This window comes from Helianthus annuus, chromosome 15, assembly GCF_002127325.2.
Source record: "Helianthus annuus cultivar XRQ/B chromosome 15, HanXRQr2.0-SUNRISE, whole genome shotgun sequence".
In the NCBI taxonomy this organism is placed as follows: Eukaryota; Viridiplantae; Streptophyta; class Magnoliopsida; order Asterales; family Asteraceae; genus Helianthus; species Helianthus annuus.
Window position 1 is genome coordinate 175287387 of NC_035447.2, and position 25673 is coordinate 175313059.

Below are 25673 nucleotides of genomic sequence, written 5' to 3' on the forward strand. Positions count from 1 at the left end.
TATATAGTGGGTGACTAGATTTAGGTGTTAAATGAGGTTTAATGGCAATTGGGTGAGAAAAGTAGGTGAAAAACTAGCCAACCCGCGAGCTGGAAGAGGCTGGCTGCGGATCGGTACCTCAAGAGACACGCGGAAGAAGACTAGGATCCTCCCGTGTGTCGCCTGGGAGTCCTGTCAGCAAATTTCCATTTTGGCCCGTGAACTTTGTAATTAGGTTATTTTATATCGTAAACTTGCATTTCAACCCGTTTTTAGGTATTCAAAGTGTAATAAAGTATAGTATGAGTGTATGCAAGTATAATTTTAGTGTCGTGAATGTATGCATGAGTATTAGTACGTATAACAAGTGTCGGTTTGCATGTAAACACGTATTTAAACGATCGATTAAACGAATAACTAGTATGTATAAAATATGAATCTGGTTACGATCAAGGTCTAGAATTACGAAACTGGAAGTGAAGTATGAATATGATACGAGTACAATTTTCCAAAAATAGAAACTCGATAATCTTTCTAAATAAGGATAGTTCCAAAAAGCGAGGTGTTACACAACTTAACTAAAAAATGCCCAGCACCTGCAGACTGTTTTGTGAACGTTGGGCTACAGAAAAAAACGATCATATGACCGTTAGGGACAAAAAAATAGTGGGTTTTTGACCCACAAAACATGTATAAATAAGAGTTGGATGTATATGTTTAGTCCCACTTCAGTTCTAGCTCAATAACACACTTACAAATAAAAAAAAACCCATAAGTTTAATACATTTCAAATGGCGAGTTTGAGTGCTCATGGCTCGGTTGGTATTGGTGCTTCTTCTAGTAAGTTGCTTGTGAAGAAGATCTTGAGCACGAACAGGATCCCGACACTATGGGTGAATTTTGATTTATGTGAGATGTCGAATGGGAAAGAAAAGGTGCGGTGCAAAAATTGGGGGGACGTTTCTTGCGGGTCATCAAACTCTACTTTGAGAGCACATTTAGCATCGCATTGCAAGGTGTTGAAAAAATCCCGCTAGTAATCAAGCGCAAATATCACGGGGTATGGGTGTTTGAAATTTCGACCTGGAGGCGGTTCGTCAAAGGATGGCTCAATTTGTTATTCAAGAGTCGTTGTCGTTCGATCACTTTGACAATCCGTGCTTGACTAAGTTGATTCAAGAGACGCTTCAACCATGTTACGTTCACGTAAGGCGTTTGACTCTTAGACACGATTGTTTAATGATGTTGGTAAAAGCTTAAAAAGAAATGATTTTAGTTTTTGAAAAATTAAATACCGGTGTTAATTTATCAACCGACGTATGGTCGGCTCCATTCGGTTTACCAGATTCTTACATTTGTGTTACCGTGCATTTGATCGATCCTAATTCCTGGAACATGATAACACGTACAATCGCGTTCGATGTATTTGGTTATCCACATATAGGGGAAAATATATTTCATGTCTTAGACGATGTTATCAAAACTTAGAAATTAGAAAATAAAATACTTTATATTGCTTTTGATAATGCTCTGAACAACACAATCATGGTGCAAATGTTAAAAATAAAATACAATATGATTTGTGAAGGAAATTTTTATCATAGTCGATGTGTTGCGCACATGATTAACTTGGTTGTGCAAGACAGGCTAAATGTTGAGTCCGTTAACGAAGGAACTTTTAAAGATATGTTACGTGATGTTTTATGGGTAGTAGAAAAAGATATGCAGATTATAGAAAATGGTGTGAAACTTTAAAAAAAGAAATGTTATAGCGTGCATTTTGACATGGTCGTCCGTTGGAATTCTATGTGGAAAATGTTTGATATCACGATAATGCAAAAAGAAACCTTAAAATCACTCCACAATAGTCTTGCAACGGCCGGGTTGGTGGAACCATTTGACAATGATGGTTGGAGGTGTATTGAAACGTTAGCACAATTACTTGAAGTTTTTAAAACCGCCACAACGATTTTATGGGGAGTTTATTATCCCACCAGTTCTTTGGTGCTTAAACAACTATTTTTGATGTGTTAAAAAGTAAGCGATTTTGAATTCGAATGTGACATTTATGAACAAATGATTGTTCCAATAAAAGAAAAGTTTAAAAAATATTTTCAAGAAATGCCACCGTTTTTTTATGTGCCGCCGCCTTGAACCCGATTATAAAAATTCCAGATGTTGAGATGATGATTTCCGATATCTGTTCGGATTTGAGGTTAAATGACAAGGACCCAAATTTTACAAGAAATGCAATAAAACGTTTTGACGTTTCTTTAAACAATCTTTTTTATCATTATTTTTAAAAATATGGTAACGTGTCATCGTTACACCAAACAATGGCGGCGAGCTCAATGGCGTCGAGAAAAAATGTGGAGTTAAATTTATATAATTCTTTAAGAAATGAAAATAGTAAACGTTCTCGAGGTGAGGCCTCAAATAGTGAACTTGGGAGGTCTAAATAGATCGATTTTTCGCAACCATCTTGCCCGACGAGTTTCACAACTTTGATATTTTGGCTTGGTGGAAAATACAAGAACCAAATATCCCGTTTTAGCGGCCATGGCACGTGATCTACTAAACTCTCAAGCTTCTACGGTAGCTTCAGAGTCGGTTTTTTCTCTTAGTGGAAAGGTACTATCCATTCGACGAACAAGACTCACATCGGAGGCGATGGAAATGTGTATTTGTATGAAGGACTACTTGGGTGGTGTGGAACGTATACAACATATTTCAAATCTTTAAGACGAGATTGCGGTGGAAGAAGAATTACATGAAGTTGAAGTATATCAAGGACAGGCGCAACCACTTTCCGATGACGAACTCGCGTTCGATGAATCTGTACGCTCCACTAGCCACTGAAGCGAATAAACGACTAGTGTGTTTTATTTTCTTCTTTTTCTTCATCTAATTATCGTTGCAATACCCATCGGCTAATTCCACTTCGATCAGCAATCTCCTTTTCAATTCCACTTCGATCTTTTTTTCCCAGTTTCGTTTCGTATTATGGAGAGAGGTGGGGTGCTCGTTTCCTTGTGGGGTTTGCACCCACAAGGTGTTCGATGAAATGCTCGGAGTAAATTTTCAATGAGTCCGGGTTCAAAAAGCCTTTGAACCGTCGGGTGTGAGTCCTAGTTCCGTTTTTTTTCTTCTTGTTTTGGGTTGGAGACATTGCCTAAGTGTCTTGTTGAAGTTGTTCTCATTTCGCTTTTTCTTTTGGGCCATGTCGAATGGTTTTTGGCCTTGCCCCTTCAAGGGGTTCCATTGTTGCCCCGATGGGGTTGCTGGGTCTAAGGGGATCCCAAGGCTTATGACTCATACTAAACGTCACCATTTTGGTTCGGATGATAGGAAAGATAATTTGAGGCGTGCCATTGCTGAAGACCCTAATCTTTTTACCTCTGTTTGTGAAGCCCTTAGGTTGTCTGAACAATGGTTATGTTGGGAGTGCATGTGCCTTCATTCTTTCCGGCGGGGGTGTCACCATGAAGATTGGGTTGTTTGGTGTGCCAACGGAAGTGGGTGAAATGGGTTTTATTGTGGGTGTCCCTAGACCGTGTACCGTATCGGAGGTTTCCCCATCTGGAGAGGTATGTGTTGATGTCGCTCTACTTGACCGAGTTTTCTTTCTTCCTATTAAAACTGTTAAGAGCATCCCCTTTAGTTGTCGCATGGCGTTTGCCCAAGCCTTAACCACAGCTTTGGATAATGTGGTGGCTATGCCTGATTCGGTTGATGCATGGATTCGACTTTTGCTATTACCTCGGTGTACCTTGCGTGTATTTACGCCGGTTAGCCGCCAGGATAAGAGGTCGGGCAACAAGAAAAATGGTCAATGTCTTAGTATACAGTGGGCGTTGTCCCAATGGGGTGACCGTGAGGGGTTTGGCATTCTCATTCAGTCTTTGTTTGCTCAACCTGTGAAGGAGGGTCCGGAGGGTTTTAAGAAAATGTCTGGAAAAAAAAGCGAGGATGGGAGTTCTAATGTCAATCAGTGTTTACGTAAGGTTGCCGATGGTCATTTTACTGCTGCAGTTAAGGTCCTTTGTTCTTCTGGGGTCGCGCCACATGATAAGAAAACTATGAAGGCTCTCGTGGATAAACACCCGTGCATGCCCCCTCCGACCATGCCCGCTTTCCTTCCGTCAGAACCTCACCTTGTAGGGGAGACCGACAGTGTGCTTGGGTGTAGCAAATCCTTCCCCAAAGGGACGTCATGTGGGAGAAATGGTTTGAGGGCTCAACACCTTTTGGACGCCCTTTGTGGTGAAGGGTCCGTGATTGCGGTTAGCCTACTCAGAGCGATTTCAGCTGTGGTTAACCTTTTTTGCGAGGGGGTGTCCGAGGAGTTTGGCGGAGTTTGTTGCATCTGCTCCTCTTACGCCCCTTCTTAAGCCCGATAATGGGATTAGAACTATTGCAGTGGGTTCGATCTGGAGGAGAGTGGTCTCCAAGGTAGCGATGAAGGGGGTGGGGAAGGATATGGCCAAATATCTTGGCGACTTTTAGTTTGGGGTCGGTGTTCCAAACGGGGCTGAGGCGGTTCTTCATAGTGTGAACAGGCTCTTAAATGCGCACCACCGAGACGGGTCGTTGGCTATGCTTACCGTCGATTTCTCGAATGCCTTTAACCTTGTGGATAGAACTGCTCTTTTAAATGAGGCAAGGAAAATGTGTCCATCCATCTCTGCTTGGGTTGATTTTTTTATACGGGCAACCAGCTAGGCTTTATGTGGGGAATGATTATATTTGGTCTTCCACGGGGGTTCAGCAAGGGGATCCTTTAGGGCCTCTTCTTTTTGCCCTTGTTTTACACCCTCTTGTTCTCCGAATCAGAGATCGTTGTAAGCTTCTTTTTCACGCCTGGTACCTGGATGATGGGACCATTATTGGAGATGCTACTCAGGTTGCCAAGGCTTTAGACATCATTAGAGTGGAGGGCCCCTCCTTGGGCCTCCTTCTCAACATTAAAAAAACTGAAGTTTTTTGGCCTACATGCGACGGGGTGAAGACTCAGGAGGGTTTATTTCCGCGGGAGATTGGTAGGCCGGTGCATGGTGTGAAACTCTTGGGTGGTGCTGTCTGTAGAGATGAGCAGTTTATTAGTGGGTTGGCCCTCAAAAGAGCCAAATGTGCGGTTGAGCTGATGGGATGCCTCAAACGCCTTAAGGACCCTCATATCGAACTCCTCCTGCTTCGTTCGTGTATGGGGGTTGCTAAACTGCTGTTTGGGCTTAGAACGTGTCAGCCTTCTTATGTCGGGGAAGCCGTCTCTGTTTTTGACAAGGGGCTTCGGAATGCGACCGAGGACATTGTTGTTTGTGGGGGTGCCTTTTTCGGGGACCTTCAATGGAGGTTAGCTTCCCTCCCGACACGTTTTGGGGGGCTTGGGATTTGCTCAGCTGAGGATGCCTCTTCCTACGCTTTTGTGGCTTCAAGGGCCCAATCGTGGGTTCTTCAAGACCACATCCTTCGCGAATGTGGGGGAGAGCTGTTGGACTCTGATTACAAGAGTGCGTTGGACAATCTGCATAGTTCTCTTCCCGATCTTGATCTTGGCGGTTTCTACATTAAAGACACCGCCCCCATTAAAGCCCAGAAAATTCTGGCGAATGCCTTTTATGGCGAAATCGTCAAGACAGTTGAAGAGAAGTTTGCCTTTTCCCCTCGCCAGCGAGCCGTGTTTGAGTGTTTGCGAGCCCCCCATGCTCAGGATTTCCTGTCTGTTGTTCCCATCGAAGGTTTAGGGCAATGTATGTCGGCTGTGGAATACCGGGCTATCCTCAAGTACCGTTTAATGATACCCCTTTTCCCGGCTGATGACCCGTGTCCTGTATGTCGGAAGTGTTGCTTGGATTCTTTTGGGGAGCATGCAGTACATTGCAAAGAATTACCGGGCTTTAAATATCGACATGATTTAGTTCGAGATGTGCTGTATGATGTCCTTAAGCGAGCATGGATCTCGGCAAAAAAGGAAGCTCCGGTGAACTTCTTGACTGATCCATTAGAAGGGAGATCTACGCTACGGCCCGCTGACATTCTTGTTTTTGGATGGGAATGAGGGAAACACGCGTGTGTCGATTTGACAGGTGTGTCCCCCTCGTTGGGCTAAGGGACCACGGGTTTGTGGCGGGGCAGGCGATAACTAAGGTAGAGGCGGGCAAAGTAGCTAAACACGAAAAAGCTTGCATCGAGAATCAGCACGTGTTCGTCCCGTTCGCTTTCGATACATTTGGCGCTCTCGCCCCTGACGCGGTGCGGTTCCTAAAGCGGGTTCAACAGGTGGTAAGCAGTAACACCGCACATGTTAAGGGGCAGAATTTTGTGTTTAGCAGGGTAGGGTTTGCTATTCAGAAAGGGTAGCGGCGCAGCTTGTTGCTCGTCTACCTACCATTAGTTTGTAATCGTATTGAGTTTGTTGATAATTCAGACTTTGATTTAAGACAAAAAAAGAAAAAAAACATATTTTTTTTGGTTTATTTGTGTGTTTATTTTTTTTTTTATTTTTTCAGTTTTTTTTAATTTTCCATTTTTTTAGATTTAAAAAGAAAATAACCGGGAAAACCGGTTTTTTAACCGATTCGTAGGTTAACTGGTTTATATTAACTAATCGGTTATCAGCGGTCATTGATTTCTGAGTCGAAAAACTGGTTAATAACCGAAACCGTTTTTTTTTTGGGGCCGAATACCCTATGGAACCGGTTAACCGGTTTCGGTTAAGAAAACAACAGGTTTGTGCACCTCTAGATGAGGGGTGATTGCTACTAGTTGATTGACATTTGTTAAAAAAAAAAATAGACGAATGAAGATACATAGGCCCAAGAGTAAAAAGTGTTGAAACTTGTAAGAGTGGCCCATAGCCCAGTAGGGTTTATGACAATTACAAACCCTGGAGCAAATTGTTATCTTCTTCCTTCCTTCCATCCAAAAACAGACAGACAGACAGGTTAATGATGCAGCAGGGAAGCGGTGCTCCTCCTCCTCGTCCTATTGGATTAGGAGGAGCAAGAGGTGAAAAAGGAAAGAAGAAGCTACCGAGCCCAAAGGAAATGGTGGCACACTACGAGTCCAAAGGGATGCAGCCGCAGGAAGCTTCTCTTAAAGTCATCGACGACCTCCAGAATCTTCTGCTGAGGGTCGTCACCACCAAGAAGACCAACGACATCAACAATCACCACCTACTCAGGCTCGAGTCCAAGTTGGACTCTAAGCCTGGATACCCACAGACCCTAGCCATCGGTGTCGTCTCTGGAGCCGTCGTTCATGCCTTGCCTCACCTCGCGAGTATCTGGAATTATGTCCGATCCTCTACTTCTTCTTCTTCTTCTTCTGGGTGAGATGTAATTTGAACGATTTTCAGTTAATGCTACTTGCTAAAAACATCTATCTTCATGATTACATGTATGTACAATACATTTCTTAGATAAGTCAGTCCTCTTCGAATTCAACACAATAGGTTAAGATTTTTATTCCTTCAATGAAAATAATCGTGTTTTATCCATGAAATCAACTTCGTAATAACATTTTCAATTTGTGTTAGTTAAATTAAATACTCTGTCTGCCCTGCCACATTTCCATCAAACACTCATGTAGTCAGCTCCCAACATGTCTTTTAAGTTGCATTCACAGTTCCTACCCTTGATCACCCAAAACCTTGGCTTTATCTTCTTCTCCAGCGAGTAGCTAAAATATCTTGGATACTCCACCACCTCTTCTAGTGGCTTTTGCATTGCGTTTGCTAGAAACTCATATTTCGGCCTTAAAACCTCCTCAATACTGTTCCCTAGCAATGGAGAGAACCTGCCCACCATTAAATGCAATTTCCCTCTTCGATAGTCCAATCTTCAACAAGTACGCCATTCTGCAACATCAGCAGCTCATCATCACTCTTCTATTATGAGTGAATTATCATACTACTTTTAGTTCACCATGCATGATTTCCTTATAATTTTTCTTTGGATGCTTGTAGAAAGAATCCAGGGATACTTGAGCAGCATCTTACCGAACTCTGCATCCTCTCCACAAACCTAACTACCGGTACTGATAAGTTGAACTTAGAAGAGACCAGGTGTTGCCACATTTGTGACAATAAGGAAGCCTATCATACCTTTGTGAAAACTTGCCTTGTTGGTTTAATGTCTTTCTCAACGTCGTAGAAAAGTGCGTTTCTTATGCAACCCTTAGGGACTCCAATATGTTCAAGGAAATCTACCACTGGCCTCATATTGGACTCTACAGACTGCAAAAGAAGCCTAGGAAATGATTCTATTAGGTAGCGGAACTACCCGTCTCCAGAACCCAACAAAGCTAGGCCTCCACGCCTCGCTTGAATCTACACGAAAGATAAAACAAACAAAGCAATGAAGTGGAAAGGCAAATGCATATGATGAGCAAGATCTATAAGTAAAACACACCTTCTCAAGAAATGATAAGGTGTGCTGCAAATCATCATCAATAGATACTGATAAATGCATCATCATTCGGCGAGCACTCCTTGCAATTGGCACTTCTCCATCCACATCAGAAAAAAAGTTAAGGTTTCTAGCGATATTCAACCCAAAAAGCTCAAGGTTAGGTTTAGTGCGTTGGTTTAGGGAGGGGGTTTTGGGTTAGCAATCGATAGAAAAAGCTCAAGGTTAGGTTTACAAATCCAACAGAAAAAAGATTAATAAGAAGAATGGTGGGAAAAAAAGGGAAGTTATAAAGGGAAAATTAAAAAGCTAGATGCCTCGATTGGGGCTCGAAGACTTAACAAATAGAATTTCAATAATAACTAGTAATTTTACCCCGTGCGTTGTGGTGGAAGTTTGATTACAAGTACAGTACCGACACTCGGTATAGATATTGAAAGAGATAATGTAAATCATTGAATAAAAAGAACATTGAAACGTGTCGTCATAAGTTTATAAAGATGCCGACGCGTGTTTTAGGTCGATTGAAAATTATAAAAAACGAATATCAGTAACGGTTCTAATAGTACCGATACCGGTACCGATATTTTTCGCTCAGAATCGCCGAGACAACAAAAGCTCGGTTAATTAAAAAAGTATAAAACAAAAAGACATGGGGAAAAAAGAAAAAAACAAACAAAAAGGGAGAAAGTGAAAAAAAAAACCCATTGGCTACTTACCATGGGGGTGAGCACATGTAAGAGTTACCCCACAGCCTTTTAACATATATGGTAATTTCAACTAGTGAGATTCCCTGAACTACGCGGCAGGAATTGATCAATATTGGTTTGGTTCGTTTGAACCGTTTCGATACCAGCACTCGTTATAGCAGCTAAAAGCGTAAACCAAGAAAACTAAAATCGTGATATGGGCAAAAGGATATTGACATGTATTTACATCAACAGTTCCAATAACAACAATAACGGTACCAACTTTTGTGGGTATCGGGCAAGTTCATTTCGTTATCGTTACAATACCGACAATCATTATAGTTTTTAAAACAAAAGTAAATTATTCTGATAACAAATTGTACGATACCAAAAAAATGTTTGTTAAAACATTTTCATTACACAAAAGTTATATGATGTAACCCATAAAAAATAAAGTCGTATTTTACATCGATTATAAACTATAAAACAAATACCAATTCAATCGGCATTGGTTTTATTCGTCACAATACCGGTACATAATCAACACTCGATATAGCCTACAATACCAAAATATATTATATTTCGAATAATGGAATATGTTCCTTAGTAGAACCGAGTATTTCATTCTTTAAAAAGTAACAAAAAAGTTACCGACTACAAAAAGGATTCAGTTTTGTAAAGAGAGAAAGTAGAGAGCCTTCCATATTATTCATCAGTGTATAAATCATTACATATCTATATATATATAAATGAGATGGATTTGGGCCATGTGGCATATGATTTTGAAGCTTTTTGATGATGTGGCAACCTATGGTGAAGGTGTTTTGGAAGTTTGGGAGGGAATTGATTCTGATTTCTCAATACACACATGAATATACAATGGACACGGGATCCGGAATTATTCGGGTCGGACTTTTGGGTTTCGAAGGCACCTTTTCACTATCCGGATCATATAAAGGCTATTAGGTCTCAATTATTGGTTTTTCCCACCTACCGACACCATCAAATTTCTTTGTTCTCTCTTGCACAAGTCGCTCTTCTTTGCCGATCTTGATGCTTCATTATTGATTATTGATGTTGAAGACAAAGATGAAGACGAGGATAATTATTGATGAATCAATACGGTTTACTCTCCAGGCATGTTTTCTTCATGAATTAATACCACGTTTTGTGATATTTTTTGTTCAGGTTACGTTTAGTTCAGATTAGGTTTTTTTTGTTCAGATTTGTTACATCGATTTGTTAGGTTCTTTTTGTTCAGATTTGTTACATCGATTTGTTCAGATTATGGTTTTTTTGTTAAGATTTGTTACATCGATTTGTTCAGATTAGGGTTTTTTTGTTCAGATTTGTTACATCGATTTGTTCAGATTAGGGTTTCTTTTTGTTCAAATGTTTTCGTTGATTTGTTCATAATAATCATGTTTTTTGTTTTTGAAAGTGTAAACCCTAAATCCTCATGTTTACGAACGGTGGTTATCCGATTGTTGTTGTTGTTTGTTGATTTGAACGTTGAAGAAGAATGAAGGTGTGTTAGGGTGTTGGCTGGATCCGAAATGCTTTTTAGGGTTACGCATGACGGAGAGGATGAGACTACTTCATTAGTAAGTCGTTAGAAATTTTTAGCCTATGTTTTCTTAGATCTACACTTTGCGATTTTCTTACCATTATGCTTGCGGTTTATTTCAGACGTTTGGTGTTGGAAGACTACCTAAATGGTAGCCGTATCGATGATGATGTTTAGTTAGTGAAGTGGTTAGTCGGTGTAAGTACATCCAACTGCAAAGGTCAGCATTCTGCAACCATACATATATCATTTTTTTTATTTTTTAGAATCTATGCTATTTATTTGTATCCACTCTTGGTTACAATAGATCGGTCCTAATATTTCATTTTTTTTAAATATGTACGATTTGCTACAGGTGTAAGGCTTATGGATTGTATCATCCTAGATGGTGCTGAAATACATGTACGATTTGCCACTTTGGATCTAATGTTTGTTGTTGTTTCATTGCAAATTGCACTAAGAACTGGTGGACCTAATTGTCATTTTAAAGTTGAATCATTATTCATACATATCTGTTTTCAATGAGATTACTATAAATAAATGGGGAGTCTGAGATATCTGCGTATACTTTCGTTTCCTTTGGAATTTAAACATCTTTTGTTGGATAGGAACTATTTCAAGGATGAAAGATGCTATTTCCGAAGGTACATAATACAGAAAAATGTTTTGTTTTCCTTTGGATTAAAATGTTTTGGTTTTGTTTTTGTTTTGCTGCATATGGTTGGACTTTTCCTGAGAGCGGAATGAGTATTGTTGTTAATAAAGAAAAATTTATAAAATCTAAACAAATATTGTTGATAGGATTATCCAGCATCATTTTCAGTAGCTTCGTTTTGGGTCATCAATTTACATGATTAGCGATCACTTTATGTAGCTATCAAAATGTTGGTTTAGTTCCGACATGCTTGGTTCTAAAGTTTTGTTTGGTGGCGACCCTCAAACGCAAAGCCTACATTTGGAAAGGCCTGGAACAAAAATGATGATCTACATGTGGGCTTGATTTTGCTAGAAAAAAAAATCTGCACTCTACACCAATTTCTTCCTCGGGTCAATTGAAACATTAATTATTCATATAAGACTCAGGTACCTCTTCCATCTTGATGAATGTTTGTTGCAGAATCTTCTTATTGTAAATTTGCCCTTTAGATTTCTTGCTGTTTTCATGTTAAATTTTACACTGTTTTATCACTAAATTGGACAATTTGATCATGAGAACATTTGGATATCACAAGCCACCAAACACATTCTAATATGAATCGTCTTTGTGGCTCTAATAGATTTTTAGGAATTAGGTAAGTTATTTTTTGTAACATACAAACAAATAAAAAACAAGTATAAATCTCATTCATAGCAAAGTTGTTGACACAAGTACTGTTTTGGTCAAAAATCACTTAAAGATAATGCAACCAAACTTTATGTAAACGGGGAATGATGCTTGGTATGATGAACAAAGTGAAGGATCACTCCAATGTAAAGTGCACAATTGACACAAGGATTTATACGAGGAAAAAGCCCTTGATCAATGATCTCCGGCATAAAAAACCTCGGGTGATGGAAACTACCGATCACCAAACTTCAATATAACAAATAATGGTTACAACTTTGGGTGGTAATGAGCTAGGTACAAGGATCACTATAGTATCGTGTGTCAAAGCGTGTGAGAAATGTGTTGTGTCTTCCGAATGTGGAAGAGTGCTATTTATAGAAGTGTAAATGGTCGTATTTTAGGTAAATAACCTAACTATTAGCTCGTCACCCCTTTAGGAATAGAAGTAAATCTAGCCTAAATTATCGCCCTTAAATTATGCTGAGTTTCCATATCGTCCACAACGTCCATCTTTGATTATGCATATGCCAAAGTTATCGTGACGAGTTCCTTGTTTATGCTGCTAAGAGCGGATTCTACTCGAAATTCCTGCAAGATAACATTAAATCCAAGGAGAACAGCTGTTAGTATGAGGATCCCTAGGACGGTCCGTGATCCTGATCCTGGAACTCTTCTGAGGATCACTATCTGCCAAAGAATCAAGGATCACTGGTTAGGATCACATGTAAGGATCATAAGTCATAAAAATCCAGCCCTAACAATTGCCCCCAAAATATAAGGAGTAATATTGTAAATAAACGAGTTGTATTTTGTTTGATCTTATCCGCAACAAGTTAACGGATAACTAGCCGTTGGAGACGGACTAGTCGTTGCAAACCTTACGTCACAGAAGTGACAGCCCTGCAAATCATCATTATAAATAGGAGTTAGAGATAGGATCAATTTTCATTTAAATTCAAGAGAGACTCCCTTTATATTCTCGTCCGAAGATCAATCAGGTATCTCTTTTCCTCTTTCTTCCTTCTCTTACTCTGTTTTTCTATCTTTTTCCATCATTCTGCAAAGATGTTGCTCCGGAACTCCCCGCATAAGGATCCTAAGAAGAACAGCCCCTTGAAGGGTCAAGGGATCATCAATGATTCTCCCACTGAGAGGTGTTGTTTTACCGACTCTCAGATCGACAAAATTCGTCATTGCTTTCCGGCGAACACCCTTTTCAAATCTTTTACCCCCACTGCTTTGAGTGATTTTATTTCTGATACTTGGGTAGCTTTCCCGGTTATTCCGTTCTTGATAGGATATTCGTATCCTTTCCCGCAGTTCACTCAATCCTTTTTCTCTCTTACCGGCATCTGCTATATCCAGGCTATGCCCATGATCTGGAGGGTGTTATACACCCTTGAGAGGATCATTGAACAAGAGGGGATAGACCTTGGTATGGCGGAGCTGGCTGAGATGTATGATCTTACCACTTTCGGATCCCATCGCTATTTGTTTAAGCGAAAAGCTGGAGAGGATCATCCTATCTTCAAAGTCACCAAGAACGACACAAACTGGAAGCGTCGGTTCTTTTTTGTTAGGAGAGATACCATCCCTGATGGGAAGGATCTGCCCAAAGAGTGGGCTACTCATGGTAGGATAGAGGATCCTGGAAGGATCACCATAAGATTTGTTCCTTAGGGTGAGGATCACTAATATTTTCTTGTTTGTTGTGCAGCTATATCCGTTGCTCATCTTAAGTTGACTCCTGCTGCAAAAGAGAGACTTTTGGCCTTCAAGAAGCTTGATCCGGAGACAAGAACTTTCCAGGTTGCTACCCAAGATTCCCAAGAAGTATCCTCTGCCTCTGTCACAATGTCAAGTAAGTATCCTCATTTAGAAAGTAATTCTATGTAGGATTTTCAAGTTTAATTAGAATACTTATCTTATTTTGGTTGTGTAGGTGCTGGAAAATCTTATAAGTCTGCCTCAAAGTTTGGCATTGATGATCTTGCTAATGTCAAATCTGCAAGGAAGAAGACTCCTGCTGCTAGCCCAACTGCTTCAGCCCCTAAAGCACCTATTAGGGGTAAAGGAAAGAAGAGAAAGGCCTCTGAGGATTTACAAGGCCTGCCCCTGCTCCGCCAACAGTTTCTGGACTACTTCAACGAGGTAAGGATCACTGCCCCTGTTTGTTATCCTGACATTTTTGAGGATCACTTGTTTCTGACGTTATGCCTTGTTTTCCTTGCAGAAATTTGCTGAAATAGAGACTTATGTTGGCCACATCGAGGATCAAGATCGCCAAATTGCTGACCTCCAACAGATGGGTGTGCTGAAGGATCTCAAGATTGCTGTTCTTGAGAAGGAGCTCCGGGCTACCAAGGATGAAGCTGCCAAAATGCTGATCAACTTTGATTATGAGAAGCATGATATCACCCAGGATGCCAAGGTCTCTGCTGCGATAACCATGTATAAGATCCAGCTGCAGATGGCTGCGGAGGCTCAGGATCCTGCCTTCGACAAGAGCACATGGGACGTGGAGGGCTGGAAGGCGAGGCTGGCAGAGTTGGAGGATGATGAGGAGGCTGAGGAGATCCCGATGCTTGAAGGTGGTGATGCTGGCAAGGATCAGGGTGGAGAGGCAAGTGGAGCTGGTGGTGATGGTGCAGCGAAGGCTTGAGCTGCAGGATTGGGCGATGAAGGAAACTTCTAGACATAGCCGGAGCCCAATTTTTTTTGTGTTTGTTGATGTTTTTTAAACAATTATGGTCTGTAACTTCGAACAATAGGTTTAGGGTTGAGGATCCAGGATCCTTCAGACAATAGGTAGGATTACACATGGTGGAGGGATCCTCTGTTTGGGGGATGAAGCCATTGTGATCCTGCCGCCTTTTAATTTCCTGCATGCTATGACCGCACAAACAATGGACACCCTTTGCCAACCCATGTGGACGGGCCACGTTTTGCTGGTAGAAACGTGGGTTGGCAATTTTGACAACTTTTGAAAGGGTTAAATATTTAATAAATAAAACTTTTAACTTTTGACTTATCCTGTGAAGTTATCCTTGTGTATCTTTTATTCTTTCAATTGTTTTGATATATATTTGTCTGAGTAAGAAAAGTTAAGCAAATTATGTTTAAGAAATTTAGGATACGATCCAGGATCAAGTATCCTATAGTTGAAAACTTCCAAAAAGTAGTTCATGTTAAGGATCATAGGTTCCGTTGTCAAGGTCTAAGGGTTATTCAAATGAATAATGAATGAAATTAAAAATAGTCAGGGATCATACCTGAGGATCCAAGTTAGGATCCTAACCTTTAATCAGAATAACCATAAGTAAAACTTTAATGGATAATAAGGATTAAGGATCCTTAATTGTTTAACTTCGAAAACCTGAAAAATATAATATAACTTTGGACTAAGCCAATATCATAGATAAGTTAGTAACTGGGGACAAGCCCAAAGGATCACTAGGGACAGCCCGAAGGGTAACTGGGGATAAGCCCGAAGGATAACTGGGGACAAGCCCAAGGATAACTGGGGACAAGCCCAAGGATCGTATGTAAACTGGAGTATGGCCCTCACTGGCGACTATCCAAACTTAGTGACATGAAAATGCCAAAACCTTAGCTAACGTGAAAACGTTAGAAACCTTAGGAACGGATGTATGGTACGTCTACCATTATACGTAGGAGCCTAGGTATAGCCAGTACGATGGGGTTATCAGCCCCTAAAGCGAGTACTGGTCCCAAAGACGTGAACTATACCAGGATCATCGTGCGCTACAGGCGAAAACTGGGGACAAGCCCAAACTGGGGACAAGCCCAAACTGGGGACAAGCCCAAAACTTTGGAGGGTTGGCCAACCACTTTGATCTTCTGTAAAATGATAACAACTCTGCAAAAGCTTAAACTTTGTGAAAATAGATGTTAACTGATTAACATCTTTAACTTATGATAAGTAATAAGTATAAAATGAATGAAAATGAAAATGAAAGTAATGTGTTACCAAATGTAGAATTATATATCCTTTGAGGATCCTGGATCCTTAATCAGAATACCGGTATCGCTTAGGATCCATGATCCTTCTTACTTAAAGTATTTTTTGAAATGAACAGCATTCCAAGCTCTTGGTAGGAGATCACCATCCATTGTTAACAAATGATGTGCCCCCTTTCCTGATTCAGCTTCAATTAGATAGGGGTCTTCCCACTTTGGTGCTAGCTCGCCATCAGAAGGATTTGTAGTGTTCTGGAATGCTTTTCTTATCACAAAATCACCAACTTGAAATCTTCTAATCCTGACATTCTTGTTGTACGCTCCAACCATTCTTTGTTGATAACTGGCCATTTTCTGACTTTGAGCGAAAGCTTCTTCTTAGGATGCAGATGTTATGTTGGTTGGTGTAGAATATTACTGTGTCTTTGACAAGCATCACACTTCTTTGTGTATTCCACATCATACGTCTTCATGGTAGGCCAATAGTATCCTGTTCTAAGGATCCTTGAGAATAGTGCTTTGCCCCCAGTGTGGTTTCCACAGTCTCCTTGACTTTGAAAGCTTTAGGATTTTGTCTTGTAGGGATCTCTCCCTGTTGTATATATCTTAGGATTGGAAGGATCCAGGATCCTGAATTCGACTGTGCAGGATCACCAGGTATGATTGCAGAATCCTCCACTATCTCCATGGCTACGTGATCCTCAAATGCAGGAGTTAAAACATGGGTAATGAGTATTTTTCACATCTTCTGGCATCTTTAGGAATGATCCAAGGTTAGTTATTTTCTTCCCTGGGTACCTGTGGTAGACTGAAAAAGCAAAAGAATCTGCCAGTTTCCTGACTATTTCTAAGTACTTGATTAGCTTTTCACATTTGACAGTGTAAGAACTACTATAATGATTAGTAATTGATAGAGAATCTACATATACTTGAAGATACTTGATCCTCATATTATTAGCTAATTGCAAACCTGCTATCAAGGCCTCATACTCTGCCTCATGATTAGTGGTTTGGAATTCACATGCAATGGATTGGGGTATAATGTCCCCCTATGGCGATTTTAGTAGTGTGCTTTGTCCAGTTCCTTTAACATTTGAAGCTCCATCCATGAAGAGTGTCCAAGGATCCTTGGTCTTCTCAAGTTGTTGAACTTCTAATTCAGCTTCCCTTTGTAGATCACTACTGAAATCAGCCACAAAGTCAGCTAAAGCTTCGGACTTGATGACAGTCCTAGGTTCATACTTAATGTCATATGCATTAAGCTTGACTATCCACTTTGCCATTCTACCTGCTATTTCAGTTTTCCTGAGAACATTCTTGATAGAAATGTAAGTTTTCACAATAATGGTGTGAGTCTCAAAATAATGTCCATGTTTAGCAGAAGCCATAATTAAATCAAGAATTAATTTCTTCAAATGAGAATACCTGGCCTCAGCATCAAGTAGAATTTTACTTACATAGTATATCGGATGTTGAGTGCCTTCATGATCCTTAACTAGGATCACACTTACTACTTTAGTTGAAATAGCTAAGTATAAGGATAACGATTCTCCATTTTCTGGTTTCATCAGGGCTGGTGCTGAGGATAGATGATCCTTAAGAACGTTAAGTGCAGCTTCATGCCTATCAGTCCACTCAAACTTGTCTTGAGCAATTTGTCTACCTCTTCTTGGATAATGACATTCCTTTCAAGTGCAAACTTTCTCCTTTTTTGGTGGATTGGTTTGAATGACCTGTCAATGCCAAGTTTATGAGTGATAATATCCTTAGATATACCTGTCATATCTTCATGTTTCCAAGCGAAGGTAGATTTTCTTTTTTCCAAGAAGGATACTAAATCCTGCTAAATACTGTCTAGGATCCCAGATCCTATAAAAATTTTGGATTCAGGATCCTCTGAGTTCAACATAGTATCCTTGACGTCTTGCTCTCTTGCCTCCATGATGTCTTGCTCCTTGGAGGCTGGCTTCTTTTGAAGAAGTGTAATAGTTTTTTGCCTCCTGCTGATCACTTTCTATCTTCACCATATCTCATAGAGTTGGGACCTTGACACATTGATGATATGTTGAGAGGGATTGCCTTCATATCGTGTATCCATGGCCTGCCAAAGATAACATTACAGCAAGATAAGCAATCAATAACACAGAATTTTTTTTTTACATAATTTACTCCCTCTATGTAGATAGGAAGTTTGGTGTCCCCCAATGTAATCTTTGTCTCTTCACTGAATCCCACAAGGACAGATGATCTTTGGACAATATCGGATTCAAGGATGTCCATTCTATCGAGGACATCCAACTGGATTATGTTCACTGAGCTTTTCCCATCAATGAGAATCCTGCGAACAAAATGGTTAGACATAAATAATGTAATAACTACACCGTCGTGATGAGGATCCTGAATGTCCGCACAGTTATCCTCATCATATGATATCACTTTCTGCTGGGTAAGGATGGAGGTCCGAACAGGTTTGCCCCCATTCTCCATCTTTGTTTCCTTTGCACATATCTTAGCTGCTGAGAACCTCTGGGGATGAAATGGATGATTCAAGCATCGGATGGTGGAGGAGGAGCTTTTTCAGGAATTTTCTCAGGATACTTGATCTTTGACTTTTTCCTTCCAAGCAATTCCTTCAAGTATCCTTTACTCTAAAGATAACCTATCTCCTTCCTAAATGCTATGCACTCATCTATGAGATGACCAGAATACCCATGGTAAGCACACCATTTCGATTCGTCTTCGGTGGCAGACGGTTTGTCATTCTTCCTTGGCCACCTAACCTTGTCACCTAAACTCTGGAAGGAGGAACCTTGAACCTGAGAGGATCCTTGAACCTGAGAGGATCCTTGAACCCGAGAGGATCCTTGAATCTGAGAGGAGCCTTGAACCTGAGAGGATCCTTGAACCTGAGAGGATCCTTGAACCCGAGAGGATCCTTGAATCTGAGACATTGCCGATGATCCAGAACGTATTCCTGTTGATCCACCCTGGTATTGGACATGTGGAGCTGCAAAGTTCTGGGAAGTTATGACCGGAGTGTCGAAATTCAGCGACCACGACATCAAAGGGGAGTGATCCTCTGCTGATTTTATCAATTTCGCGAAGGATCCTGCCATTAGTTTTGACCTGCTGCATGTGATCCTTCATCTGCACAATCAAAGCATAAAAATCGCTGTTAGTAAGTGTAGAGGAAGAAACAACAGTTGGTTTTGTGAAAACGGGGGTTGTCTATTTCGGAGAATTCTCAGCATTCTTCTGGAATGCAATAGGGAGATGATGCAAAGGCGGAATGCCCTGTGAAAAAGTGACCGCCGACATAGAGCTTGGAGTGTTCTTCGCTGGAGAAGCCATGTGGTTGAAGGTAATGAACCGAAATAAATGAAATGAACAAAATTTCTCAGAATTGAAGCACCAATTGCCCCACGGTGGGCGCCAAACTGTTTTGGTCAAAAATCACTTAAAGATAATGCAACCAAACTTTATGTAAACAGGGAATGATGCTTGGTATGATGAACAAAGTGAAGGATCACTCCAATGTAAAATGCACAATTGACACAAGGATTTATACGAGGAAAAAGCCCTTGATCAATGATCTCCGGCATAAAAAACCTCGGGTGATGGAAACTACCGATCACCAAACTTCAATATAACAAATAATGGTTACAACTTTGGGTGGTAACGAGCTAGGTACAAGGATCACTATAGTATCGTGTGTCAAAGCGTGTGAGAAATGTGTTGTGTCTTCCGAATGTGGAAGAGTGCTATTTATACAAGTGTAAATGGTCGTATTTTAGGTAAATAACCTAACTATTAGCTCGTCACCCCTTTAGGAATAGAAGTAAATCTAGCCTAAATTATCGCCCTTAAATTATGCTGAGTTTCCATATCGTCCACAACGTCCATCTTTGATTATGCATATGCCAAAGTTGTCGTGACGAGTTCCTTGTTTATGCTGCTAAGAGCGGATTCTACTCGAAATTCCTGCAAGATAACATTAAATCCAAGGAGAACAGCTGTTAGTATGAGGATCCCTAGGACGGTCCGTGATCCTGATCCTGGAACTCTTCTGAGGATCACTATCTGCCAAAGAATCAAGGATCACTGGTTAGGATCACATGTAAGGATCATAAGTCATAAAAATCCAGCCCTAACAAGTACAATGGGCACATAAACTTGTACAGTTACACCTGCATGGCTACATCCATAATCAAGCAACTCTTTCTTAGTGTACAATCAAATATTCTATGGAAGTACAAGATAAATAAGGAGAGAAACACCAGTAGGCAAGAGATGATAATATTCATTTCCTTTTCGTTTAGATATTTTGCCAGGGAATTTTTCACTTGATTACATTGAAGCGACTTACTTTACCCGTTCTGATTCAAGAAGATGATCAAGTTAGCAATCCTTCTAACATTTCTTATTCTTCTTTTTGAATCCATTTAATGCTTCCATTTCTTTTGATTTTTTTTCATTAAGTTTTTTTTTGAAACCCTAACATATTTTATTTCAAAGTTTTGATTATTTTGTTGTTTTGTGTTACGATTAAGTTTGAGGCTATGTTAATCGGGTTTGCTAGATTTGCTCTGTTACACATCATAGGCTGGGCTGATAAAATTCATGGGCTCACGGTTCAGGCTGATGGGCCTCATCATGTTCAGACCCTGCATGAACCGATCGCTGTTGCGGGCCAAATCATTCCATGGAACTTCCCTCTTCTAATGTATTCTTGGAAGGTTGGGCCTGCTTTAGCATGTGACAATACACTCGTACTTAAAACCACTGAACAGACGCAATTGTCTGCCCTCTATGTGTCAAAGCTTTTCCATGAGGTAATATTCGTATAATTTTAACATATCAAACTCATCTTTAAACGAAAAATAACCTTGATTAGATGAGTTTATTCAAAATAAGATCTTTTCAACGATTTATGTTCATCTGTGTCAGATCGGTATTTAAAGTTGAAAACTTTTTTTGGTTTTTATTCTCAGGTGGTGTTTGAGATTGAATCTTAATCGAAAAGGGTTTTTATTTTTAGGTGGTGTTTGAGATTGAAAACTTTTTTGGTTGCGTGATCGTTTAATTCTTGAAGAATGATATATCATGGCTGTGTATACTTGTAAAAAGTGTAAGGTATGTATAGTATAAAGCCATATTCTAAATTTTATTTCAGTTTTCTTTTTTTCTAATGTTATATATTTTTTTTAAGATTGATGCATTTGCTGTATGGAATGCTTGGGGACTTGCTTTAATTCCGACGGAACACTATGCTCGAGTTCGTGTCAAGTTCAATTGATAGGTATTTCGCTCGGAGAACAGTTGACATGAAATGAATTCATTTCCTGTGTATACAAGACAATATATTATGTCAATGTCTTCTACCTTCTCGAATACACTACCATTTCATTTTATTCCCACTATGAAATAACTACAACTTCTATTGTTTTGATATGGCGATAGTGGACAGGGATCAGGTTGCGGTTTTGACTTATTGGGGATTTCAAGATCTTAACTTACCGGAAAGGATGGTACTAAGTAAGTGGGCGTGGAACTGTTTTAGGTTATTTGGAGATGCATGTTTTGTTTTTCAGTCTTCAATCATTCAAATCTGCAATCAAATTGAGGTTAGGGGTGTCAATCCTGCTGTGGGTTGAATATTGGAACCCGAATACAACCCAATTTTATTTGTGTCAAAGATTTCAAACCTAACCCGGACACATAGAATCCGGGTTTTCCCGAACACAAACGTTTAACTCATTTTGCTAAAATTTTATTTAGAATTCAGGAATCACAACACGATCATTTTTAGTTTATTATGAATATACCAATAATTACAAGAAGTATTTTTAAGAATCAATGGAATCAAACTCACTATTCGAAAATATGTATGTTTTAAAGTTGAACTTTGAGAAGTAGATTGGGTTCACAGCAATAAGAAGACGTGGTTCAGAACTATTCAAGGATTTAACAATCTTTTTTTCTTTTCTTTTTTATTAACATTACTGATAAGCATGTAACAATTTTTTGTTACGAAAATTAAATTTAAAGTTTATTTTAAAACACATAAATGAAACGGATTAATGGGTTAGCCCGTTCTTAAAAAGGTTAATTCGAACACGACCCGTTTATTAAGCGGGTCAACTAAACACCGCCCATTTTTTAAACGGGCAGGTTCTGGGTGGCCAACCCACACAAAACCTAAGTATTTTCGTGTCGTGTTTAGTTCTGTGATTTGAAAAAATAGTGAGCTTTATGTGATATTATACTCACTTCACCTCTGCAGCCAAATTTATAAACATGCTGATAAAAGTTTCCACTTGTAGCCGGATTTTAATACTTATAAAATTGGGTTCCATACATCTAATGCATTATAACATTGCCTCCGTGTTTAACTGTTCACAATTTGTACAGTAACTTAGGTGGCTATGATGATTAACTTTCGGTGGGGTAATTTGGATGTCATTCGAGAGGAACAACTATTTTTCTCGCATTGCGACTGATTGTGTTGCATCCCTGTACGTATGAAATATCATTTTATATACTTTACAATACCCTTTCAAGGAATTGTCTATTGTTAAGGATATACCAGTTAAATTTTGACTTCATGGAAATCGGTATCATGCGATATGTGTTGGATTTGATACTGATGGGAATTGTGAGACTTCAAGGTTGTGCCCAAGGTAATCTTAATAAGCTTTCATGGGACATGTTTCCATCTAAATATTAAATTAACACATTGTTTAATTTTCTTAGATGCCCTTCCAGCTTTAATTATGTCTGTTATTATGTTATTATGTTCAGTGGATCTTTTGGCTACATAGATGATACATTTTATATGTTTATGCAGGTGTTTAGTTGAATGAAGGTCCCCTCCTTCCGAGGTAGTTATAACTCATTTATATTACTTTTTTTTTCAATGCAACTTTCTAATTTTGTTTTTTTACCTCAAATACGTTTACTTCTCTTCAATGTCTCAATAAACATCCAAGTTAATCACAGGTACGCTCCAATTAAGCACCACATCTACAACAACAATCTCAATCAACCCATCGATACAATATGATGCCATGATTATCAAGTAAGTATTCACTGTTTTTGTCGTTTTTAATGTTTTTTTTTTGATGTTTTTAGACTAAAAGACCTTTGTACCTATTACATAGTCAAAAGTAAGTCTGGAGGAGCATATTTAATGTCCTAAATTCATGTCTGAATACTAGGTGGAGGATTTATAGCATCTGCAGCCTGAAGGTTAAATTGAATGTTCATGTTATGCATTGAGTTATGTGGCTTAGATGTGGACAAATGTGCCTGTTGGTTAATAGGATGTGTATTACCACTTTCTTAGTCCTCAAAGCACTTTTATTAATGTTGAATTCTTAAGCAATATGTTATCTAAGCCTTGGGTTGTCATTAAATGTTTAAATTGACTTTGACCTTTTCTGAGCATAGTCACAGGATTTGCAGAACCGCCACGTATCGCGAACCAGATCGCTTGTATCGGAATTGGGTACAGAGTCGAACTGAACGCTACGGGTTCGCGATTCGGATCGGAAATATTGGTCATAACCGATTGTCACTAAATTCGTTTCAAATAATATCTATGATCTAACCCGCTTATCACTTTTATACTGTTATTTGTTTCCGATCTCTGTTTCTCCCTATCACCTTTTATTTTAGAATCCCTAATTAAATTGTTCTTTGTTGATAACAAATCCTTTTAAGGGCCGATCTTTCTTCCAACCGGTTGTAACCAGGTTCGTTTCTCATCGATTTGTGTTATTTTGATTCCCCTTTGTGTTACTGAATTTGATTGTTAGTTTTAGTGTGGTATTTTCACTTGGTTTATTGAAAGCAATTTACACTCATTGAAAGAAACTTGTCGAACATCAAATTACAGTGACAACCGAACCTGTGATTTAGCTCTTCACATTTCAATCTCCATCCGATTGTCCTTAAGATCGGATAATTGTTAGGTAAGTAGCTTCGATTTTGTCAGTTGCTTCAATTTTGAGCTGAGCTTATTCGATACATTTCTTCAAGCTATCTGGGTTTTACGACACACGATTGATGCAATGATGTAAGTTATTGTGATTGATGCTCAATTTTTTTTACTTGGCTCGATGTTGCACGTATTTGGTCGTTTTTTCAAACTTATCAAAGAAACTATTTTCGGGCTTATTCGATCCATTTCTACATAATTACTATATCCATCGTTCAGGTATATACAAATTCAAAGAAACGATTTTGTTGGTGCACTGAATGTTTGTTGACTTCGTCTTAAATCGAGTCTTAGGTCTAGATAGGTTAGATTGGAGCTTGGAAATCAAAAAGTGGGTTTAATGTTGTAATTCCGCTTGAAATGACAAATATGTCATTGCAAGCGAAATCAGGAGTTCATTGTGATTCCGCTCCAAATAAGTCATCTAGGTGATTCCGCTCGAGAGTTAATAGGTGATTCCGCTCGAGTTGAACATTGCTATTCCGCTTGAACTGACATGCAGTTTCAAGCGGAATCAGCTCAACTATATATAGGTGTTGTGTTGATTTCATTTAGAACGTTGGAGCGGAATCTGGTCATGCTGTAGGTGTCGAATTGCTGTCAAAATTTATTCAGAAAGCAGTAATAGAAAGGAAATTGAAAGGATAAAGCTGTGTGACTTTGTTTACTTTGATTCCGCCTCTGTAAACGAAGATGAACTGCCTTTTACTGACTGTTTAGGGTCACAACACGGTCCAACAAGTGGTATCAGAGCTCAGGACGAGGAGTTCATACCATAGCAGCTTGATTCTACCAGATTCTCTCATTTCTACTCTCTTCTTCTCATACTTGTCTGATTTGAACAAGTTCCAGCAGTTGAAACGGCCTGAATTTCGAATATATTGTGTAAAACATAGTATTAACAAACCCTAGAAAGAATCAGGTTAAAATTCGAAGTAAAACTGGTAAAAATGACCTAAAAACTTGATTCCGCTCGAAAAGTTATTCGGTAATTTTGCTTGTAAAGACATATTATTCAGATTCCACTTGAGTTTTTGCCTGTGATTTCGCTCGAAATCAGATAACTTCAGATTCCGCTCGAAAGTTATTTTTTGATTCCGCTCGAAATCATATTAGTTCTTATTCCGCTGGAAAGTTAAGCCTGATTCCGCTCGAAATCAGACTATATCAGATTTCGCTTGAATTGTTTCTGTTGATTTCGCTCGAAAGCTGATTCCGTTAGAATTAGCTGTTTTTCAAAATTTTGAAAATTTTCTAAGTGTTTTGCTGATTTTTTCAGGTACGTGCAAGATGGATGATCTATTCATGAACCCGTTTAGCGACATGTATGCTTTTGCTGGAAATTCTGGGGATGATACTTCTCCTAGCAACACCAATGAGAACACGCAAAATGCAAAGAAAAAGTTATCGGATGCCTTGGAAGTTGAAAGTGCATTTGGAACCTATAACAAACCTCCGAAGTTGATGGCTATCGAAGAGTACAATAGGTGGGCCAAGAAGCTGGAACTGGCGAGGCATGAAATTTTCTATTCTCAAGAAGAACTAATCGACAAATTGTTTGATTCATTGCCAGATGAGATGGATTGGCAATACTATGCTTTAATGTTGAAGAATACAATCAAGCCTGTAGAGTTGACAGTAGATTTGCTGATTGAGAGACTAGAGAGTCACGAGCTGGAGATAAACAAAACTCACAAAGTCAATCACTAGTCTTATCAGCAGA

General features: G+C 39.4%; 2 protein-coding genes and 2 long non-coding RNA genes across 10 annotated transcripts; all 4 read left to right on the forward strand.

Annotated features, from left to right (window-relative positions):
* Positions 1–4633: 4633 nt before the first annotated feature.
* On the forward strand, positions 4634–6037 carry LOC118487578. Its single transcript, XM_035984533.1, has one exon. It carries the CDS (start codon positions 4634–4636, stop codon positions 6035–6037), a length of 1404 nt encoding a protein of 467 aa, XP_035840426.1.
* Positions 6038–6847: 810 nt separating this feature from the next.
* Positions 6848–7443, forward strand: LOC110937985. The gene has a single exon (XM_022180452.2). The coding sequence runs from the start codon at positions 6927–6929 to the stop codon at positions 7311–7313; it is 387 nt and encodes a 128-aa protein (XP_022036144.1). The 5' UTR covers positions 6848–6926; the 3' UTR covers positions 7314–7443.
* Positions 7444–9872: 2429 nt separating this feature from the next.
* LOC110937986 lies at positions 9873–11200 on the forward strand. The gene is made up of 3 exons (XR_002591142.2): positions 9873–10680; positions 10766–10863; positions 10999–11200. It is a non-coding gene; the product is annotated as an uncharacterized LOC110937986 (long non-coding RNA).
* An 8907-nt stretch (positions 11201–20107) lies between these two features.
* Positions 20108–25434, forward strand: LOC110935300. Of its 7 annotated transcripts, none has more exons than XR_002589028.2 (9): positions 20108–20783; positions 20990–21084; positions 21161–21250; positions 21412–21486; positions 22363–22466; positions 22541–22631; positions 22799–22832; positions 22951–23029; positions 23169–23337. It is a non-coding gene; the product is annotated as an uncharacterized LOC110935300 (long non-coding RNA). The 7 variants fall into 7 exon arrangements; XR_004880415.1 differs by having other exon boundaries at positions 20108–20348; positions 20531–20783; positions 22363–22631; XR_004880416.1 differs by having other exon boundaries at positions 20108–20348; positions 20589–20783; positions 22363–22631.
* Positions 25435–25673: the final 239 nt, after the last annotated feature.